This window comes from Alosa sapidissima, chromosome 11 (assembly GCF_018492685.1).
Source record: "Alosa sapidissima isolate fAloSap1 chromosome 11, fAloSap1.pri, whole genome shotgun sequence".
Taxonomy (NCBI): domain Eukaryota; kingdom Metazoa; phylum Chordata; class Actinopteri; order Clupeiformes; family Clupeidae; genus Alosa; species Alosa sapidissima.
In genome coordinates, this window is record NC_055967.1 from 36813314 (window position 1) to 36836339 (window position 23026).

General features: G+C 40.7%; 2 protein-coding genes across 8 annotated transcripts; both read right to left on the bottom strand.

Annotated features, from left to right (window-relative positions):
• Nucleotides 1–421: 421 nt before the first annotated feature.
• Nucleotides 422–6043, bottom strand: LOC121724503. Of its 7 annotated transcripts, none has more exons than XM_042111101.1 (17): nt 4241–6043; nt 3924–4138; nt 3678–3797; nt 3434–3481; nt 3263–3346; nt 3114–3176; nt 2869–2966; nt 2578–2638; nt 2439–2489; nt 2252–2296; nt 2097–2161; nt 1905–2010; nt 1787–1811; nt 1607–1692; nt 1383–1448; nt 1075–1134; nt 422–722 (listed from the first exon to the last, which is right to left on the bottom strand). In XM_042111101.1, the coding sequence occupies exons 1-17, from the start codon at nt 4395–4397 to the stop codon at nt 441–443; spliced, it is 1632 nt and encodes a 543-aa protein (XP_041967035.1). In that variant the 5' UTR covers nt 4398–6043; the 3' UTR covers nt 422–440. The 7 variants fall into 7 exon arrangements, 4 of the variants coding, with proteins under 4 accessions (XP_041967035.1, XP_041967037.1, XP_041967038.1 ...); XR_006035216.1 differs by having other exon boundaries at nt 695–722; nt 1406–1448; XM_042111103.1 differs by lacking the exon at nt 3678–3797.
• Nucleotides 6044–12963: 6920 nt separating this feature from the next.
• LOC121724546 (E3 ubiquitin-protein ligase Hakai) lies at nt 12964–17880 on the bottom strand. Its single transcript, XM_042111188.1, is given in 7 exon segments — nt 12964–13699; nt 13701–14313; nt 15663–15736; nt 15865–15948; nt 16053–16153; nt 16885–17043; nt 17824–17880. Coding segments are annotated over 7 exon segments (1458 nt in total). The 5' UTR covers nt 17837–17880; the 3' UTR covers nt 12964–13285.
• Nucleotides 17881–23026: the final 5146 nt, after the last annotated feature.

Consider the following 23026-nt stretch of genomic DNA (forward strand, 5'->3'; position numbering starts at 1 on the left):
TAACTAATGCAGAAAACGAATTAGCGTTACGTATTAACATTGTTTAAGATCATGCTCCTCCACTAGGCTTTTGAGGTAGTTTTAATAAAGATACCAAAAGCAATGATTTATTGTACTGTTGTGTGTTGTAGTTCTGTTGTTGTTCGAAGAGCATGTACACAATGTAGATAAAAGTAAATGGTGTAAGTAGCCTATAAAGTCACTGGCAACAGCAGGACCAGAACAGATGGCACATTTATAGGAATACAGTAGGCTACAAGCAATACAGTAGCCTAGCGTGTGTGTGAGAGAGAGAGATGTGTAGCATACAGTACAAGCAATACAGTACACTTGAACAGATCTAAAAACAAAAGTTTACATTTTGAAATTGAAATGAAGAATCAATAGGAACCAGAATTGATAAGTAGAACTGGAATCAGAATCAATGTTATTTGAGTTTTTTATTTTTCATTTGGAAACGATCTTTGGACAAATGATGTCATTGCCCGAATGTGAAGTTCGTCCCGTACATGAATAGAAAATGTTTCGTGATCTTGGACGGTGGTAAATTGAAATGTGAACAAATTCATGTTTTCAACGTCCAACTGGACAAACTGTCTGGCCAGCACCTCCTCCTGCTCTTCCGCCTCCATGTCCAACACCCGTGGCAGCCAATATTTATTTTTTATCAGCCCACTGTTTTCATTCAACCAGTCTGCTGCCTTTTTTGCCTCTTCGAAGAGCTGAGCAACAAACATTAAAAGGCAGTTCAGTCAATTAATTTTTTTTAGTGGAAGGAACATTGCACTACCATGCCAGGCCTACGCCTACCATGCTCTCACTTGCTTGATGCCTCTCCTGTGTGCAGCAATGGACACTTGTGTACTGTAGGTCTATGTGGGGAGGTCAATAGATGATAATGCATAAAACAGTGTTAAAACATCATAGATCGAATGCGTGTCTATGCAAGAGCCTGTGTTTGTGGTGGTGGTGGTGGTGTGTGTGTGTGTGGAGGGGGGTTCTGTGTTTTAGCGGTCTCAGTAATTAAGGATCTGCATTGACCTGATGTTTAATGTGCAATATATAATCCCTTACCCATTTAGTGTTCTGGTAGTCTTTGCTGAGCTCCTGTATCTCACGCAAACGCTCTTCTCTCTAATACAAAGACAGACATTGTTCATAAGAGTCCTAAAGTGAGTTCACATTCATACTTGAGGTTAGTTGAGATACAACATAGAATACAAATTAAATAGAAATCAACATTGTTAGGGTCATTGTCATCCAGATTGGGTGGTTCAAACATCATAGATCTAATGTGTGTGTCTAAGAGAGTGACTGGATGTGTGGTGGCGGGTGGGTGGGGGTCCTGATTAATGTTTGATGTGCAATATATAACCCCTTACTTCCTCACAACTTGTGTCCTCACATTCTTCATTGAAGTCCTCTAATTCACTGAAACTCTCTTCTCTCTAAGATTGAGACAAACATTGTTCATAAGAGATGCGAGTTCACATTAACACTTGAGTTGAGACACAACTTAGAATTACAATGAAAAAAAATAGAATAGACAACAACTTTGTTTGGGTTATTGTCATCCAGATTGTATGGTTAGTGAAGAAATAAACACCTGTTCAATGGAGACACAGCTGTCACACTGGACTGTTGGAGCTGCTGTTGGGGCTGTAGGAGCTGCTGATGTTGCTGCTGGTGGCCCTGTTATCACAGTAATGAAAAGATGTAAGGTAAAAAAACTGAGAATGCTGCAGTTAACATTACTTAAACTGTCGAATTGAGGCAAGACACTTACCAACTATTATCTGCCCATTACCATCCTAAAATGACCAACAAAAAAAAAATGTGTAATGTGTACTGTTTGTCATAGCAGTTTTATGCTACTATCTCTGCACAATTCCACATCATAGTACCATAGTGTCCAGCTTCCTTTTTCGTGGCACACGGAAAACAGGTGCCACACTACCGTCTGCCGTCTTTCTGCCCTCCTCTGTGAAATGTGCGAATCTTCTTCCATGCCTGTAATTGAACAAATACATGTTTTGTCCTTGCATTTCTCATTTCGATTGAATAGTTATTAATACAGGATTATTCACAAATTATACCCCTCGATCTCCAGATTCTCCATTAACACTGTGCACCACCACCTCCTCAGGTAGGGCATGTCATGCTAAAGAAGAAAAAGTTACAATGCATGGAAAAGGCGCAATATAATGATTCAATGAAATTAAATTTACCACATTTGTTAGATAGCACTTACTATGGAGAAATCAAATGGTGTCTCCAGGGCGATGTACCAAGCATACTGTCAATACAAAGAAATATTAATGGCTCCATGTTTCAGGTGTAAATGTGCTTGCATTAAGCTTAAAAACAGTGTTCTCTGTTACACTGTTAGTGTGCCTAATGGGCATGGTGTGTTACTAAATGCAAGCTTAGCAACTCACCATGATCATGAAAATTCCACAGTCAACACCAAAATGTTGCTGTGGGAGGCCCTGTAACATGAAGAACATGCGCAATGAATAATTTTAGTAATTATGTTGTTTCCTAATTACATATGCACTAATTCTTAACTGTTATCACCTCAATGTCCAGCCCTGTCTGTTCCTGCCAAGGTCCTGGTGCTATCCTCTGTGCAAGAGCCCTGTTAAGAGTCAAAATAGTATTAGAAGGAATCTCTGAAACAATACACATAGAATATAATTCAGCGCTTATGCAGCTCTGACAAGTAAATAGAACGTGATTGTCAAGAGTAGTTACTTTAATGTGGGCAAGTCAGGGGAACGTGACTGCCCAGACACTGACTAGTATTTTGATATGGCTTTTGGCTAGTCAGGGGAACATGACTGCCATGGTAAATCATCCTATTGTAACCTCAAAATGTGTTGATAAGGCTTGTGCCCAAAGCCTTGTTCTTTCTTGGCATACATCGAGTCCATGAACAAGATTAATGTTTTCAGTGGCTCCATGACCTAAGGGAACACAGTCTTGACAATAAGATGGAAGTTAAAGCTTTTTCCCCCCTAACATCAAGGTTACTGAAATTTACTACTGGGTTTTACAACCTTTTAGTCAATATTGTTGCTTGACAAACTTTTTAAGGATGCCCGGTCACTTACACAAAGCAGATAATGCCCTCGAGTCCACAGAGGAAATATCAGTGTCTTCTTCGCGTAATCCACCTTAAAGAAGAATGTTTTTTTTTTTGTTATTGTGAATCATTTCATTTATATCCGTATTCAAGCTACATGTATGCCTGCATACTTACAGGAAGACTATGCAGAGGGTCACAATCCATGGGTGGGAGCCATGTTGGGGGCGTGTGAAGGTCCATGATGAAAACATCTTTCCCCTACAGAAAAATACAGCTCTGTTGTTGTGTCTGTTACAGTAGACACTACTGGCAAAGTTATCATTCAAAACATGCATGCAGACATACCTGAAGTTGGACCATCTCCTGAACCAACCTCAAACAAGCATTCCCCACCTGTAAAACAACACCTTTCTTAAACCTTTCTGGTAAAAATAATGTGTCAAACCATAAAGAGACAAAAAGTATCTCACAGACAATCCGACCGTACGTGTGGTAGACAAAGTCTTACCATTATTTATAGGACTAAAACAAGGTATTCATGATGGATTACATAGCACCTTGTCTTTCCATATCCACATATTTTACCCACCACAGAGTCCATCTCCCTGTTTGTCCCCAAGGTCAGTAAATTCTCCCTGGTTAGACATGTTGGACCAGCTTTAACAATGAGCTCATTTGCTGGCCCACTGTCATTCAGTACGTAGTTGAACTGTTATGAAGACACAACCAAAGAAGTGGCACTGGTAAAAATGCTTCAATTTAGCAATCAACCCAGAGAAAATGTACAGACAATATGGCAAGTCTTGTTCAGAAAAGTTTAGTCTTTAATTTATACCAGCTTTTCCTGAAGGGGATGAACTCCATTAGGACCCCACGAACTTCTGCAGGGCCTGATATTAACAATGACAGTCAGTGCTGCACAGTCCTGCCCACAGTGAGTTGAAGCGTTCAACAGACAAGGTTCACTTTGCGGTGACACTTCAATTACAGGTGGCTGTAGACCTTCCGGATGACTTTGCTGTGATGTTCTGTCTGGCAATGTTTTTGCACCTTAAGATTAGGTAAGAAGGACAAAACAGAAAACAACATTATGCGATTGTCAAAAGACTTTGTAACGGAAATTATGTGGAAGATGTAAAGTTTGATGTTAACCTAGTAGCACTTGGCCCAAGTCTGACAGGGTGACACTGTTCAGGTCTTGAACCTGAAGACCCCTTCTCAGCTGGCGTTTCAGCAGTGTGTTGTTTTGCTGGTTGTTCCTGTGCTCTATGATGTTCCGCATCAGGAAGATGTGAGCAGATGGTCCCATGTTGTTTAGAAAGTAATTGTTCTTCCTCAGACAAGCGAACAGTTGCTCAGCCACCTGACTGTTCAGAGTTGCCTGCAGTTCAGGAGCAATGAAGATTCTGCGCAGCACATCCTGTGGATCTTTTGTGTTTGACTGGTGGAATTTGTCATAGAGGACGTAGTGCTTTCCTGAGCCTGTCACAGGATGGCCATTGGAATCCGGTTGACTTACAGCAATACAACATCAACCAGTGATGTAGTAGTATATGCTGGACCTTGTAGGCCTACTATTGACTATGATGCGGTGTGTGTCAGTGTGGCATATGTGCCAAGAACAGTTTTAAAACACAAGAAAGTAAGTCCCCACTTATTGTACAATTGACAACATTTATCAGTGAATTGGTGTGTGAGTATGGCATGTGCCAAGAACAGTTCAACAACACAGGCAAAGTGAGTGTGTACGTACTTAAATACAATATTAACCAGCGATTTGTGTTTGTTGAAACCTCAACCTCAGCAGTGATCATCAACACGGGTGTACTGCAGGGCTGTGTCCTCGTTTGTAGTCGCCACGTAGAACATGTAGTGTGAGTAAGACAGGTGCCAAGAACAGGTATAAATATAATACCAACCATGTTTGTGAGTGTGCCATAAGTGCCAAGAACAACAAAACAGGCAAAGTGAGTGTGTACGCACTAAAAATACAATACCAACCAGTGATGCACTTACTGCAATGTCAACCTGTGATGTAGTGTTTTGCACGACCCTGAAATATTGATGCAGTGCTTGTGGGTGTGGCATACGTGCCAAGAACAGTTTTAAAACACAGGCTAGTAAGTGTGCATACTGCAATATCAACCAGTGTGTGAGTAACACAAACAGCAGAGTAAACTTGATGTGTACGTAAAATGTGTGTGCAAAGAACAGTTCAAAACGACTGACAAAGTGAGTGTGTACGCATTAAAATACAACACCAATCAGTGATGCAATATCAACCAGTGTGTGAGTAACACAAACAGCAGAGTAAACTTGATGTGTACGTAAAATGTGTGTGCAAAGAACAGTTCAAAACGACTGACAAAGTGAGTGTGTACGCATTAAAATACAACACCAATCAGTGATGCAATATCAACCAGTGTGTGAGTAACACAAACAGCAGAGTAAACTTGATGTGTACGTAAAATGTGTGTGCAAAGAACAGTTCAAAACGACTGACAAAGTGAGTGTGTACGCATTAAAATACAACACCAATCAGTGATGCAATGCTTGTGGGTGTGGCATAAGTGCCAAGAACAGTTTAAAAACACAGGCTAGTAAGTGTGCACTTACTGCAATGTCAACCTGTGATGTAGTGTTTTGCACAACCCTGAAATATTGATGCAGAGCTTGTGGGTATGACATGTGCAAAGAACAGTTCAAAACAACTGTCAAAGTGAGTGTGTACGCACTAAAATACAACACCAATCAGTGATGCAGTGCTAGTGGGTGTGGCATACGTGCCAAGAACAGTTTAAAAACACAGGCTACAAAGACAACGAAATGCAGTTTGTGTCTAACCAGAACGGCAAAAAAGTGCAATGTAACACACAAAGTTTAGACAGGTGGTGCATAGGCAGAACAAGAAATATAGCACAGTGTAGACAGTAGTATGCAGTTGGTTTACAGAAGGTGGTTTAGAGTAATATAAATTAGATATAAATATGTGCAGTGTATTAGCAGTTATCTTATAAGAACAGAACAAATATGGCTATGTAATATGAACAATTTATGAACGTGTACAGATATGTGCAATGTAGTAGCAGTAACAATATAATAGTATTAAGAATAATATAAATATATGTAGTGTATTAACAGAATATGTTACAGAAAAATAGAATAAATATGGATATTCAGTATGAACCATATAGACAGATATGTACAGCTATGTGCAGAGTGTCAACAGTACTATTGTAGTGCAGAAACAGTAACATTATAAGAAGTAAGAATAAGTGTATTCTGCAGAATGGATAGTATGAAGAGCAGTAGAATATGTAAGTTTAATTAATACAAGTGTAAAAATACAACACAAGTGTAAAAATACAACACCAATCGGTGATGCAGTGCTTGTGGGTGTGGCATACGTGCCAAAAAAGAAACATGACTAAAGTGAGAGAAAATGATGCACTACTGACACTATAACCAGTAATGTGGTTTGTGAGTTTAGCGATATACCATACAACAACTTATGTGTTGCGTGAGTAAGGCATGTGCCTGTACTGCCCTAAAGAATTAACAAATGTTGCAGTGTGTGGGTAAGCCTGACCATGACAGAGGCATGCGCCAAGGTAAAACAAACAGCAGAGTAAACTTGATGCACTGACTAGTGCCACCATCATGTTTTTAACAATACCAGTGGTATTAAATATATTGTGAATGTGGATCATACAGTGTGTTTTTTTTATGTTAAAAGTTGCACTTGTTGAATAAACTACTTTGAGAGGTGGATAAACTCTAATAAGAGGATAAACTCTACTTCTGAAATGTCTGAGGTGGATAAACTGCGTTTAGCCTCCACTACATCACTACCTAAAGTTAGCAAATCTACTTGAATACTGTTACCTACATCTTAACCAACGACAGCCGTTTTTTCTCTCTCTCTATCATATCGAGCGCTTGAGCATACTGTAGCGCTCATCTTGCCTCCGAGCGCTACGGTGCACCAACATCAACTATTAGGGTTAGAGTTAGAAAATCTACTTGAATAGCACTACTGTATCCTCTTCCATCAAACCAGACAATACAAACAACATTATTTAGACAGCATTATTAACAATATTTTTTTTATTTACTATTAAGAAAAACGAAATGAGGTCTTCACGCTCAACAAACTATGCTACACTAAGCACTAAGCCTATGCTTAATCGAAGTAATTCGTTATTTCATCACCATAAAATAATCAACAGACAAGATTCATGTGAACTCAACAACTATCACCACCACATATGTAGTACTATTTCCATTTCGGGCACTTAACCTATCTTGCTGCGTCAATTCACTGACAAGCCCCGAGTGGCAGCCTCCTCTCTTCCTCCATCAATTTACCTCAGACTGACAGCAACGCATAACGTTAACGAAAATCTCTAGTGCCAAAATCAGCGCCACAATTAACGCTTCAACATCGGAAAGTGAGTGCACATTCACTTGCCCTCTCTCATTTTATATGTAATTTGTTAACTTAAACACACATATTAACAGGTGTTAGTAAGGTGTCTCTATTAGGCTATTGAGCGCTTGAGCAGCTTTCGTCTCACCTCTGAGCGCACGTAAATTGGCAATTTAATCGGTTTCAGCTAAAAGGCGCACCATCATCAAGTAACGTTAACGTTACTAATTTAAGTTAGAAAAATACATATACTTAATTACTGTAGCCTACACCAAGCCAGACAATAGAGACAAAAGTCTATCAACTGCTTAGACGAACGACACGCAGGACGTCTCCATCTACTATAGCAGCTATGCTGCACCATGAATTAATCGATCCTTTAGAGCCATGTAAACTCAACTACCAAAAGTCAATATCAAATTAATTTTACCTCTAGGCCTACATCTGAAGGCTAACAAGGAGGGTAACTCATCTGAAGGCTTTCCCCATGTTTGCTACAATAGAGGGTACTTACCTTGAATAGGGTCGCACTGCTGTCTCTAGATAAACGGTCTTCACCTTCATCAATTTACCACAGACTGACAATTTGACAGTACAAGTTACCTAAAGTTATCATGCATTGGTGACGACATCATTAAAAAAACCAATTACCATCACTTAATCTACAAAATATGCTTGTTTCTGGGGAGAAAATACACTGTAGCAGTTGGTATCAAGAGACTCTCTTAGAGAGTATCCAATAGTATCAGATTGGCATAGAATGCCACTTTACCCACCAATCACAGACATATACTATCAGAGAATGACGTTTATTCTGGTCTGTATCTGGGGAGAGAAATGAGGGTTAGGAAGAAAATAAACGCATAAAGTAAGCCTAAGTCACCTATTAGAGCTACTAGCTACATTAGCAGCTAGCGAGTAAGACTACTATAACCTGCTGACTTACTGACATGAAAAAACAGACGTCGTGCTATATCTTTAACTCCTTTATTATCAAAACATTACAAACTTACAGCTGTATAAGTTGTACAAGTCTCTCAAGAGATATCTTCTTTCACGTAGCTCCTCCAAGATGTGCACACATTTTAAAAAGCGCGGCCAGGCAGCCACCACTGTAGGGGCGGAGTGGAGGTGCGTCATAGACAGTGGAGGTGACGTATTTCCGTTCTGGAGTGGAGCTCCACTCCCCATAGGTCTGCAGCCAGGTGCTCTTGGATTATTTTGGAACATATTACAGATGTATCCTACTGTAAGACGCCGTTCTTAGTAATCTTGGGAACCTGGCACACCAGGTCAAAAGTAACAAGCCTATGTGTCATCTTAGAAACAGAGTTAAGCTTCAAGCCCCATATCAGTAAAGTTACCCAGAAAGCTATTTACACATGAGAAAAAACGCAAAGAAAGATGCAAAGAAATGAATCCTTTATTACTAGTAGATTAGACTACTGCAAAGCACTTTTTACTGGTCTCCCAAAAAAGCATATAAAGAAATGGAAAATCATACAGAACTCTGGTGCTAGACTTCTAAGACCAAGAAGAGGAAGCACATCACCTGTGTTAGCTGAGCTGCACTGGCTCACTCATTTTAAGGTTGTTAATTACTTACAAAGCTCTAAATGGCATAGCCCCTTCATACATCTCTGAGCTTTTAATATCTTATCAATCACAAATGAGGAACCTTAGGTCTTCCCATGCTATTTTTTTAAAATTGTGCCCATAGTGCTTCACAAGCAAAGCAGAGATGCTGCTTTTATCCATTAGACAGAGGTGGAAAGTAACGAAATACATTTACTCACGTTACTGTATTGAGTAGTTTTTCTGTGTATTTTGTATTTTTTAAGTAGTTTATAAAATCGGTATTTTAAATTTCATTTGATTTGATTACTTTTTGAGTGAAGTATACATGGATTTCTATGGAACGTCACGAAAACATGCGTGCGCAACCAAGAGGCAGAAAGCACCATAGAACAGCATAGAGCAATGCAAAAGAACAAAAGAATAAAATTAGTTTTTGTGCTGAAAACTGCACCAATTCAAAATCACGATGGTTAGAGAATGTTAAATATGTTCAATATCCCTAACGGAATGCATGTCTTCGCCAAAAATGACAAAATACGATGTTATATTAATAATCCAAATGAACGTCAAACTTTGTAATATAGTCTGAAATGAGATGATATTATCATTGAGACAACAGGGGTATACAAAAAAATCCGATTGTAGCTTACAGCAGCCGACTATTTAGGTTACGTTTATAACGTTGTGGACGGCCACCAAGCGTCTTCTGCCTCACGGCTGCGCGCGCATCTAGTTTTGTTGGTAAACGGGAAACCCGTGTATTGTACTTCGCTACATCAAAAATCCCATCCGTTACTTGAGTAAAAAAAAGTTAAGACTAACGAAAACAGAAAACAGAAAAAAAATCGCGCCCTAAATCACTAGCCTAGTGATAATGATCAGCATGTAGCCTACAACAGGACATGAATCAAGCTGGCGCCATGCAGTCTTTCTGAAAGTGATGGAGATGGAGCTGGATCACGAGATGCATCAGATTAGCCTAACCTATGAAAGTGTATTTTCCGCTTTTCCAATGGGTTGTCTCAGTTCGTTTTAGCACCAATGATTGCGGAGATATTCAAGCAAACACCATGGGATTTCGTGTTTTGACGTTTGTGCTCACCTTTCTTTGGAAAGAAGTTTATTAGCAGTTCTTTCCCCTCATTTTGATGTCTCTCTTTTTCCTGTTTTGGCCTTTGTTTTTAGTAACCTGACTTGGCTTTCTTGGAGAAAGACATTGCACCAGCAGCACAACAATTAGCGGTCCACTATGCTCAACTAAATAAACAAAAGATAGACTACCTTATGAATCGTGCAGGCGGACTAAACCATTTAGCTCTTTAGCAAGGGAGAGTGAGAGTGACCTTAGACAGTTTTCACTATGTTTTGTATAGGCTACAAAATCCAGTCAGTCAAACTTTACATTTCGTCTGACATTCATTTTTACATTTAATTTGGAAGTTAAAATATTCAGGTAAAATAAATATATGGTGGAAATAAGTATTGAACGCTTAAATTTTTTTTCAGTAATTAGCCTAAACTTCCAGTGAGTCTATTCGAAACACCACTCATTATATTAACACACATAAAAAAAATCCAAACATAAGAGTTTTGTGTATTAAAGTGGAATGACACAGGGAAAAAGTATTGAACGTGCCTACTGAAATTTCTTCAATACTTTGTGGAAAAGCCTTTGTTTGTAAAGACAGCTTCAAGACATTTCCTGTATGACAAAACGTATTAGTCGCAGTATCAGGTGTGATTTTGGTCCATTGTTCTAAACAGATTCCAGGGGTCCCTCTTGAATTTAATTGAATTGGCTACCTTCAAGTCTTTCTGGAGCTTTCTCCGAGTGGTCCTTGGCTCTTGGAATTGACTATCCTTCTGACTCCCTGGTCAGAAATATTGCGAGATCCTGTGCCGGTTGATGATGCAGTGATGTTTCTTCCACTTGGAGATAATGGCTCCCATGCTGCTTACTGGAAGATTCTGAAGTTTTAAAATGCATCTGTAACCAGTTTCATTAATATGTTTTGCAACAATAAGGTTGCAAAGGTCTTGGGAGAGCTTTTTGCTTTTATCCATCATGAAATGTTTCTTGTGTGACACCTTGGTAATGAAAAACCTTTTTATAGCCCATCAATATGTAAGCTACTAACCAAGCTTATATTAATTTGCGTAGATAGAAAGGATAACTACTCTCTAACTACTTACAGATTCCAGCTCGTTCCTTCCCTTTCCTTGCCTTAGTGCTTTTTCTTAGCGTGTTCAATACTTTTTCCCTGTGTTATTCCACTTCATTACACATGACTCTACTTATGGAGTTGTTTGGATTTTTATGTGTGGATTACCTGAGTTATTACTAATGCCTGATGAAAATGTTGTGCCCCTTGTATTCCACTTTTCAAGGGCCCTCTCCTCTATTGGGGCCCTATAATTCCCACTTTCCTCCCTAGTTTGACGCCCTTTAATCTGCTGAACCTTCTGCTCATTTCCAAATATAAAAAAAACTCTCTGCAACTCAACATTGGCCTGCCTGTGAGGGGCTTTTCAGTTGTGCTGGATTACTGTTCACTGCAAAGCGACCCAAGGATGAGTGCAACTAACTTTGAAAATCAACTACTGCTCAAACTTAAAGAACTTAAAGGAGGTGATTTTTCACATAGATCTCCATTTCTCAACATCCTTATCAGGCAAGTACCTCCACTGGGCGGCCATATTGCAACACTTTTTGGGCACTTATCGTGCATCTATTTCGGCAGAAATGCGTGTGCGTAAGGCTTCACGACACCAATCTTGCTCCAGCAGCGAGATCACAACAGATGATTGGCACGATGTCTTCACAGCACACCACATGATTGGCTCAATGTATTTTACAACACACCACATGATTGGCTCAACGTATTCACGTCAACGTTTTGCCGCGGAAGGGTTGTGATATGTGTAGACAACTGCCATATTGGCGTTACAAACTAACCCCATGCATTACTATGGAGGATTTTTTGAGTGCTGTGTCTCCTCATTAGAAAGTCTCTGGTAAAACTGGTTGTTCTGGTACCCCCCCCCTCCCAAAAAAAAAGTAACTAAGTAACTTTTACTTAAAGTACATTTTAAATGAACTACTTTTTACTTTTACTTTTAAGTACATTTTCAGATCGGTATTTTAACTTGTACTTGAGTAATATTTTATCAAGGTATTGGTACTTTTACTTGAGTACAATATTTTCATACTTTTTCCACCTCTGCCATTAGATAGATAGATAGATAGATAGATACTTTATTGATCCCCAAGGGGAAATTCATTATGCACTGAAGCTGGAACACCCTGCCTCTGTACATCAAATAGGCAAATTCTGTAAACATCTTTAAAAATACCTGAAAACATACCTGTATGAGAGCTTTTATTTAACTCACTTTTATCTTGTAGCCTATTTCTTCACATTATTTTACACTCTACTGCTGCTATTTACAGGGTGTTCCTATTTCCACTGCATTAATTGTATTGTATTTCTCCTTACCGTCTTGTGAATTATCATTTCTACTTAATTATAATTATTGTATAAGTATTACTATAGTTCTTATTAGTAAGGGTAACTATGATCAGTCATCTTTTTCTATTCCTTAACCATATATCATGCAATAAGACCTCTTGAGATACCACACTTTACAGCTTGACTGTCTCAGTTCAGATAGATAGATACTTGTGTTTGATGGGAAATTCACCATACCAATAAAATTAATATTGAAGTTAATTGTAGAGCCACGCTAGTTAAATACCAGAACTGTAAAATTATGTCTGTAAAAGAAAAGAAAAGTGATACCACTGCTGTGAAGAATAGCACAGGCTAAAAGCTGAGCCCATGTTTCAAACACTCAGAAGACAATGGCATACAACTTAAAATTTATTGCCAAGGAAACAATACATTCACTGAAGTCTAGCTGTCTAGCTGGCAAAGTATAGCTGTGAACACTTCAACATTAAGTGAATGTTTCAGCATGAGTATCATGTAGTATGAAATACCATCATAGAGGCAGGAAGTCTAGCGAAATCCATCATCACCAAGACCTTTATTGATACATAACTTTCCCTCTAGTGCATTATTAACACCCATAGTCTCTCTTTCTCACACACACACACACACACACACACATGCACAAGCACAAGCATATCACACCAAGTCAATTAGAGGTGGCCAGACAGGGGCGCGAGGCTATTGATAATATGGTCTGTATCGTGATTGATCAGGATGATGAGGTCCAGGGATCTGGGCTTGGGGAGGAGGGCCCTGCATGTGGGGAGGGTGCGGGCCCCTGGGAGCCGGCCATAGCCCTGGGCTGAGCCCTCCAGGCTGGGTAAAGGGTGGACTTAGGGTGCCCTGGTCCTGCTGCATAGAGCTGGGGTTGTAGTGGTGAGGTGGTGGGGCACTGACAGGCCCTCCATGCTGTGGTAAAGCCCCGGGTGGGGGGTGGTTCATATAGGGGGGCAACTGACTAATGATGTGTCCTGGGGGTGGGGTGATGGGTAGAGGTCCAGAGGACATGGGTGGGGCCTGGTTGTACACCAGGTGCGGCGTCCCAGAGCTCTGACGGGGCGGATGCTGCATGGGGTGGCTGAGAGGCGGGGGGTGGCGGCGGAGGTCCGTAATGCTGCTGCTGCGGCGGCGCCATCATGTGGTGAGGGTGGGACACGACAGGCTGCGCCGGGTACTCGGCCGGATGGTGGTGAGCCAGGGGCAGTCCGGGGGGCGTCTGGGGGAGACCGTCACGCGTCGGAGCGGGCACACTGGCGGAGTCGTCCTGGATGGGCACCGTGATGAGGTTACTGTGCTTGCGCGTGGACATCGCGGCAATCCGGAAGGTCTCCTGTGCGAGAGCCCGCGAGGCTGCCGCCAGGTCTGTGGGCGAGGGGGAGAGGGAGGGGGGCGCAGCTGTAGGCTGGCCGTAGGACTCGTGGCCCTGCAGCGGAGGCGGGATCAAGGGGTGTGGCTTGGGCAGGTGCGGGGGCGGGGGCAGGCGGAATCGGTCCGGAGGGTCGGCAGCCAGTGGCGCGTGCGGAGGCTCGCCTCGGGAGCTGCACGGCTTGGCTGCCCTCACGTGGCGGTGGTTGATGTGGGCCTGCAGGTCTCGCTGGGACAGGTAGGTGCGCTTGCATCCCTGCACCACACTGCACATGTACAGAGACCCACGCAGACACTGCTCGATGCGCTGGACTGGGTCGGTGCAGCTGTACAGGGTCAAACTGAACTGGGTTTAGTACAGGAAGTGCTGCCAGCAGCATACAACAGCACGCAGCACACAGCACAATGGAGCAGATATGCTGTGCAAGCACAAAAGAATCTAACAGTACAAATCACAAATTACACTTACTCCTAAACAATGCTAGCCTGGCTAGCGCCACCACTTCTCAATGAGACGTGGTCTGGGAACCAAACGTTCATTTTCTCGTATTTGAAAAAAATGCCCAGATCCGTTTATTGGGTGCCACGGATGTCTATCAAATGCGTCTGTGCATAGCTCATCATCGTCTTGCTTTCCCCCCTGTTCTGTGATTGGTTCCCTATCTCAGGCGAAAATTTGCTCCCTGGTCTCCAGGCTGCCTTAGCAGCGTGAATCAAATCGCGCGCAAGGCAGCATGGGAACACCCAGGCTAAAACAATGCTTATATATGTGTGTAATACTTAAGTGATGATTATCATAGAGGTTTCTCAGTGCTACATCAAACTTGCTCCAACAAATTCGAAACAATCAAATATTTTTGGTATCTGTGACAGAACAGTTTAGCATGTTCTGTCTCTGCACAAGCTATAGCTGAAGTCTGGCCCCTGGGGTCTCATGTACACTACCAGTCAAAAGTTTGGACACACCAACTCTCAAATTTGTGTTTTCCCCTTTATCTTTATTTATCTGAGTAGGTGGTTATTATTATGAAATAGCCCACATGGACTAATGTTGTAAGCAAACAAAAAGTGTAAATAAAGCTACATTTTCAAGTGTCAAGTGCTCAGTCTCTCAACCAACTTTATATAGTCAGCTGGAATGGATTTCCAACAGCCTTGATGGATTTTCCATACGTTGTAAGCATTTGTTAGCTGCTTGACTTTCACTGATTTTATTGAAAAGAATGAAGTTGGCTTTAATAATATCAATTATCGGCAAAGTTGTCACAGAGGTAAACAGTGAAGAATATGAAATGTGGCGCATGGAATATATTTCTAGAGACCTTTGTCTTCGGTCATACGTTGGATGTTGTAGGTATTATTATACAATGTAGTAAAAAAAAAAAATCAAATAAAAAAACAACAAATATGTGTGTGTGGGTCCAAACTTTTGACTGGTAGTGTAGTTTAACAAAAGTGTCTCAATTTATTACAAAGTGGCCGTTGGAAACAAGCACAGTTATTATGTGTAACATTTGATGCAGCATACATGTTAACACAATATCTTCTCTTTCATTCTATATAAAATATTGTCTGTTTCTATCAGCTTATTGAAACAAACTCTTAAGAATTACAAACAAATAAAGCTGAAGGAGGATTTCTGAGAAAAGGACAAATATTTGCATAATGTTTGTGTTTGTGTAATGCTCACCCTGGACACATCTTGTCATTCTTCTTCTCATAAAGCACAGCACATTCGTAGCAGAATACATGCTTGCAGGGAATCTAACCAGACAAAAAACAACAATCACTGTCCAGCTACCAATCTATAAACAAAGGTAACTACTATACTATGTTTACATTAAGTAATCAAATGAATAATATTACATAATGGTTACTCAATATGGTCTTACCATACGACCATAGATTTTTATGGGCAGCCCACACTTGTCACAGCAATGAATAGGTGTATCATCCTTCTCTCCCACCAGATGGAGCTAAAGGTTTACAATACAGAAATAACAACACCATATTTAAATATACTTAAACTATGTGCAGCAAAAGACACTTGTAGTATATTTGATAAATGAATACTTCTTACTTTATAGTCCCAGAATAGGGGATGAGGGAATCTGCGCTGGCTGCCAAATGCATCCCCTGACTTGCACTCAAATCTCTCTTCTTGCTTGTAGCTAAAGCCCTCTGTCCACAAAGCAATTCACATTAGGTCACATTCTTACACAATTAACTGGAAACAGGCATGGACATGCAGGACAATTGTAAGCAAAACAATATGCTATGCTGCCACAGTTATATATCAATTGCTGCAGTGATTGTCAATTTTGCACCTGGAGTGCCACCAGTCTGAATGTACTCTACTTACCACTGCTGCAAAGAAATATACCAGGGGTGACATAGACAGATTCAAAGGAGGTTTATTACTGAGTAACCTGGGGTGTAATCACGAATGACAGACAGATTCAAAGGAGGTTTATTATTAAAATGAACCAATGGTGTGAAATAGAGTAGCACACACTATCGCCACACTATCCGACCTATCAATCACTCCCCCCACCCATTTTTCCTACCAGTCAGGGTGGCCGGTCGGACTGGTAGGAAAAATGTGGTTGGGGGGAGTGATTGAATAGCGCTCTCCCACATCCACATCCACGGATGAGGTGCCCTTGAGCAAGGCACCTAACCCCCAACTGCTTCCCGGGCGTCAAGATTAAGGCTACCCACTGCTCCAGGTGTGTATGTGTGCTCATTGTGTGCTTACTGCTCTGAGGGTGTGCGTGTTTGTGTATGAATAGGTGTACACTGTGTGTGTGTGTGTGTGTGTTGTACACTACCCTGGATGGGTTAAATGCAGAACACAAATTCTTCCTATATATGCAAATTGTATACTTGGCCTGTGATCATGTTTGGTTTACCTTCATCTCCTTTTGGGAGCAATCTGCTTGTGGATCGCTGAGGCCGGACAGGGGGTTTGCTTCTCACAGCTTGCTTGGACAGCAACTTTATTGGGATCTGTCTACGGACATCAGGACCTCCTAAGGACCCTGAGCCATCTGTACCTTGCAAATCGATATCTGCAAAACACATATAGATAATCCAGGTATTGCAATTGGAGAATGGCAAGTAATTATCCTGATGCATTAACTACTGGTTCACTGACATCAGCATGTATAGAGCCCTTATAAATAACCAGCAGTTTTAATCCGCTTTTGTTTGAGGGTCCATTGCTAACAGTTATCACAACAGGTATCCAGCCCACAATTGCATCATCAACTGAATGATTCGACTCACAGGAAGAAAAGTTGATTAATTTGTCAGTCAGTTATATGATGAAATAAAATAACATTAGCATATTGTCAGTTTGTCTGTGCAATCCCTACATTGATTGGTCACAGACAGTGAGTGGTGATGAGAGTAGAATTCTGTTTACGTAGTACTAACATGCTAAGCAAGTTTATTTCTGCAGGCATTCCGTCAAATTCAAGGCCTCGGGGACTCGCTGCACGATAATTACATGCGACAATTCGAGGACGTTAGGCTACTGGAGTGGATGAACGCGCTTTTCTACTCTCGCCATCTACAAAAATCCATGTTTAGCAATCAAAACACTGGTGTTACACAGCTGGCTAGCTAGCTAGCATGTTAGATGGCATAGATGTTGACGCTCGTTCATCTTAAGCTAGCTAGCTAGAGGGTCTCTCTGTCACTCTCTGTAGCCGTAAAAGCTTGTTTTTATGATATCTAAATATCTTTCAGACAAAGACAGAGATAATCTTCTAAACAGTTGATTCCCTGTGCTTCACTATAGTATTACAATGGCTGTAAAACTGTTAAGTTTTACATTAACAACTCACCAATTTGATCCATGATTCCACGCAGTGCATGATGGGATAGGATGTTTGACAGGATGTTAGAAGCATAGACATATGTATATTATGTCTATGGTTAGAAGTGGGAGAGGCCAACCAGAGAGAGACCAGCCCACCAGAGACCAGCCAGAGCTCCAGACACTCTCTCTTCTGCCCTTCACAGAAAATATTTGACCATCCTTGCACATCTGCGAATCAATTCTTAACATTATGATTTCACTCAAGTTGTGAGAAAAAAAATAATCCTATGCTAGGTCCAGTAAAGTGCTTGGTGCAATAATTAATAAATCCATGGGCAGATAAATTTGCTTTTTTATGTCTTAATTTAAGAAGATTTTGACTTATTTTAAGTGAAATAATCTTACAAGAAAGCTCAAAGTAAGTATCCTTATACTAAAAACAATACTAACTAGATTTTGTGTCTTCATATAAGATAGGGTTTAATATGACGTCAGTCCACCCTTTGCAGCTATTAACGTTTTTCATGTGACGTATTCTAGGTTCTATAGCTTTGTTTACATCCAGCTGGTAGGCAAGGGACAAGTTGAACCCATTGAACATCGTTGTCTGCAGCTGCCTCTCAGTAGGCTACATCTCTGTATTTCAGCAATGTCAACATTTCAGGCATCAATAAAGGTGATGATGAAACGTTATCCCATTGTTCAATATTTGATAGCCTGTCACAGGAACGTTGTTTCGCTAAAATCGCCCTGATTTGGTGCATTGATCTGTATCGATGACGTTATGTTTTCTCTGTTCAAAACTCGGTTTACACGAAGACAATAGCCTTTCTTAGAAGCTGTGAAATTTGACCAGAAAGGAACATGTCTTCCTTCTGAAAGCTGACACAAAATCAAACAATATTTGATCATTTAACTTCAACTGAACAGAGACAGGTCTTGGTAGGCAGACTCAGCAGACGTTAAAACGGTAGACTAATGTTATAGCCAGAGTCAGTCAGCATCATGTAACATTAATGGCGTTAGTCATGAATCCTGTAACGTATTATATCATATAACAGCGATGGCTTATTCGAAGACGATCTGCATGGATATATAACCACCCAGAAAAACTCAGAATGTGAGTGATAAAGTTCATTAATTGTATGAAACTTTTTATTAGTTATTCATTGCAGCATCGCCTATATTAGGCTGTTATGCTAGCTCAGCCTTTAAATATGTTGTTATTTTGGTCATGTGGACTTGATTAAACGGGTAAAGATAATTCATAAACTGCTTATTTCTTACATGACTGAAGCAGTAGCCTAGGTTCAACAGTGGTGTTTGAGGTTGCTGTGTTAAGTTGTTGTGTGTGATCGCTAAACAATTAGGATCAAATCAGTTTATTTTGACATACGGGAGTTAGCCTAAGTGACCTGTAACGTTAGCCTAAAGCACATAAGCCTATTCTGTTTTCATTTATTAGCATTTGTTGTGATTATATAATCAAATGACACTCATGATAACTTGAAATAGAAGGACAGAAGATAGGTGATTGATGTCCACAAGCATGAATTTCACGAGACAAATTAGAACAAACTGTTCCGGTAAAAATAATCTTGCCATGTTTAAAATGCTGCACTTTTTCCCTTCATAGGCTATCTCTGGCAATTCATTTTTGGATGACTGTAGATAGGAGTATTTTAGCCTACGTCTTCGTAGACAGTAGGCTATCTTGCGAATAAAAGACTTCACAGCTGCTAACGATCATCCTCCACAACCACGAGGATAGGTAGGCTAAACGGTCGTTCGTCGCCTTTTTGCTTCTTATTGTAAAAACAACTGTTAGGGCCTACACAAGTGGTCGGCATCCCGGTCAATATTTGATATTAATATTTCAATTTTGAAGCTATTTGTAACTATGTGTAGCCTATGCAACCCGACTGTTGCAGGCTTGCCTACCACTCTCTGCAGTGCCTTGCCTACCATTCTTGCCTACCACTCCAGTTGTAAACAAACGGTCACATGACATTATGACGTAGGTGCAAAACCTTAATAGCAGCTTCAACTCTTCTGGGAAGGATTTCCACAAAGTTTAGGAGTGTTTATGGGAATTTTGGACCATTCTTCCAGAAGCGCATTTGTGAGGTCACAGTCTCCGTTCTAATTCATCCCAAAGATGTTATAGGAAGGATAGACAAAAAGACAAATGATATGAATGAATCCACACATGCACACACACATAAACACACACACAAACACACACAGACAGTACACATGCACACACGCACATGCACACACACAGGCATGCACACACTTAAACACGCGTACACACGCACACACATAAATACACACGCACACACAAACACACACGCATAAAAAACACACAAATGCAGGAAAACACGCACAAGGAAATTATTCTGTCAAAGAATAACACTTGTTTTCACTTCACAAGGTACATGCAGTCGATCAAAGTACACCAGGTTTCAAAATACTGGCTATTTTTGACATTACAAAAACTGCATTTTATGTTTCAGTTGTACAGGTCTTTGCATGCAAAACATGCTATCCACCGTTTTTTTTCCCTTTACTGTTTACTACAGGAGGTACAGTAGAAATACTGTTTACAGTATGATAGAACAGAAAAAGTTTGACAGTATTGCTTACAGTAAACAAAATATCCATGAAACACACAAGAGCATTCTGAACAAACAACAACAGCAAAAAGCCCAGATAAAAAGGGGGGGGGGGGGGGGGGGGGTGCAAAAAAAAAGCACAAAATTACTGAATCTAATCTCTGCAATCTTCAGAGTTAGGCCACATGTTTTCATCAACATCGCATCTGATATTATGCACCTGGGATAAAACTATTTGGTAGTAGAAGCAGAGGTTTGTATACTGTATCTAAGGTTTGGGATACTGTGTTTGCTATTTTGGGATGTTGTGTGTTAACATTTGTAAATCCTACAAAAACAATCCATAGTTTTGTTGGGAGGTATAGCTTGTCTGTTAAGAAAATGTAAGCCAGGGGTGGGCAAACTTTTTGGCTCAAGGGCCACATTGGGTTTTGCCTGCCTCTCGTAGGCGTTCATGACAACAACTGACAGCTGTCCTTTGCTAATTTGGCAACCTAAATAGGAGGAGGCGCTGGCCCATTATTATGACCGCCGCGCAGCGAAGCGCACAATGGAGAAGTTTGCCTCGAACGTCGACTACTAGGCTGCTTGAGTGACAAGAAAGATACGACATCATTATCACATCCAATTAGCATCGAATAAACAACTGCCCACCAATCAGACACATAAACATCCATGAAATTACGTTTTTTTTATCGTCTGTTTCTGAGGATATAACGTAACATTGATACAGCGCAACACAGGCCCATTTCCATTGATCTAGTAGGCTAATAGGTTGTAAGATACATTAATACCAAACATCGGTGTACATGTGTAACTCTTTTATTGTCAAATCCTTGATTTTAGCACTGTTAGCTCCAAAGACGCCGGCTTTTACAGCGTCCAACCTCAAGTATCTTGTCGCTCTTTCAGACAAACTGTGGCGCTGTCAATGACGTTTACTGTTTGACGACGCTCATTGGAGGGATGGACCGCGGCATGGAAGGCTGCAGCCTAGTAGCCTTCCATGCCGCGGTCCATCCCTCCAATGAGCGTCGTCAAACAGTAAACGTCATTGACGTCAAACGTCATTTCATGGATGTTTATGTGTCTGATTGGTGGGCAGTTGTTTATTCGATGCTAATTGGATGTGATAATGATGTCGTATCTTTCTTGTCACTCAAGCAGCCTAGTAGTCGACGTTCGAGGCAAACTTCTCCATTGTGCAGCCTAGTAGTCGACGTTCGAGGCAAACTTCTCCATTGTGCGCAGCGAAGCGGTCATATAGGTTTAGTCAGATTTTTTTCTTTTTTTTTTTTTCTTTTTCTTTTTCGCATGCCCAAATTTCCGTCAATGATTCCCGGGACACTGAAAGACCGGGGTACACGAAACTTGGTGGGCATGTAACCCCACATGGATAGCATGGAACCATCGTTTTTCGTTTTGATCTGTAGCCCCCCCGCTGGACTGGACCCCCGAAAGGAGGGTAGGGCAGACACAGTTTTCTGTGAATATCTCGAAAACCATAGGGTTTAGGAGGACCATTTTTTTTTTGTATGTTGATCTCAAGGGGCCATGTCAACCCATTCCATAACCACTCATTTCATGTATAGCGCCACCTAGTTAAACACAAAAAAGTAAAAATGAGGTGTTGTAATTGAAGGTATCTGTGACCTAACATAGTCAAAACTGCACGAAATTGGAAGTGTAGGATCATTATGACACCCTCTGTATGCACGCCAAGTTTTGTGGAATTCCGTTCATGGGGGGCCACACAATAAATTAATTTATGTTACTATACACCAACTGGCCTGTAGGTGGCCGGAGACAGTTTTCTGTGAATATCTCGAGAACCGTAGGGCCTAGGAGGTCCACCTTTTTTTATGTATGTTGGTCTTAAGGGGGCATGTCAACCCATCCCATTACCACTTATTTCATGTATAGCGCCACCTAGTTAAAAATTAAAAAGCAAAAAATTAGGTGTTTTCATCACAATATCTCTGGCTGACATGGTCAAAACTGCACGAAATTGAAAGTGTAGGATCATTATGACACCCTCTGAATGCATGCCAAGTTTTGTGAACTTTCGTTCATGGGGGGCCTTACAATAAAATAATTTATGTGTACATTTAGACACAGTTTTCTGTGAATATCTTGAGAACCATAGGGCCCAGGATGACCAATTTTTTCTGTATGTTTGCCTCCAGGGGTCATGTTAACCCATTCCATGTGCACACATGTGCATAAACAGATACACACGCACACACATACATTCACAGTAATCATACGTATGACACATATTCACACAGTAGACATATGTACGCATGCATGCACATGCACAAACACACATACGCAGGCAAACACACAAGCATGCACACACACACACACACACACATAAACATAAATGTGTACACGCACACATGCACACAATTCAAGAATTTCTCAGAATTATGAACAGGCAAGATGGGGGTGGGGTTGTATAAAATGAATTTTACATGTGAAATCTATGAACTAATCATGTTTTGGTACTTGTTGTGTAGCAGATACCAGTGAGAATTGAGTGTGGATAATGCAATTTAGTGAGACAGTCAGAATTATATAGGCCTTTCAGCGTGATTTATTTTTGTGGAAGAA

Bases quoted from the DNA above. Each gene is read 5' to 3' on its own strand.
- LOC121724503 (XM_042111101.1), bottom strand. From the start codon at position 4,397: ATGGGACCATCTGCTCACATCTTCCTGATGCGGAACATCATAGAGCAC. The intron at 2,639-2,868 runs GTTACAATAGGA...GACTCTTAACAG, and splicing joins CCTTATCAACACATTTTGAG to GGCTCTTGCACAGAGGATAG. The intron at 2,011-2,096 runs GTATAATTTGTG...GTTCAATTACAG, and splicing joins GAGAATCTGGAGATCGAGGG to GCATGGAAGAAGATTCGCAC.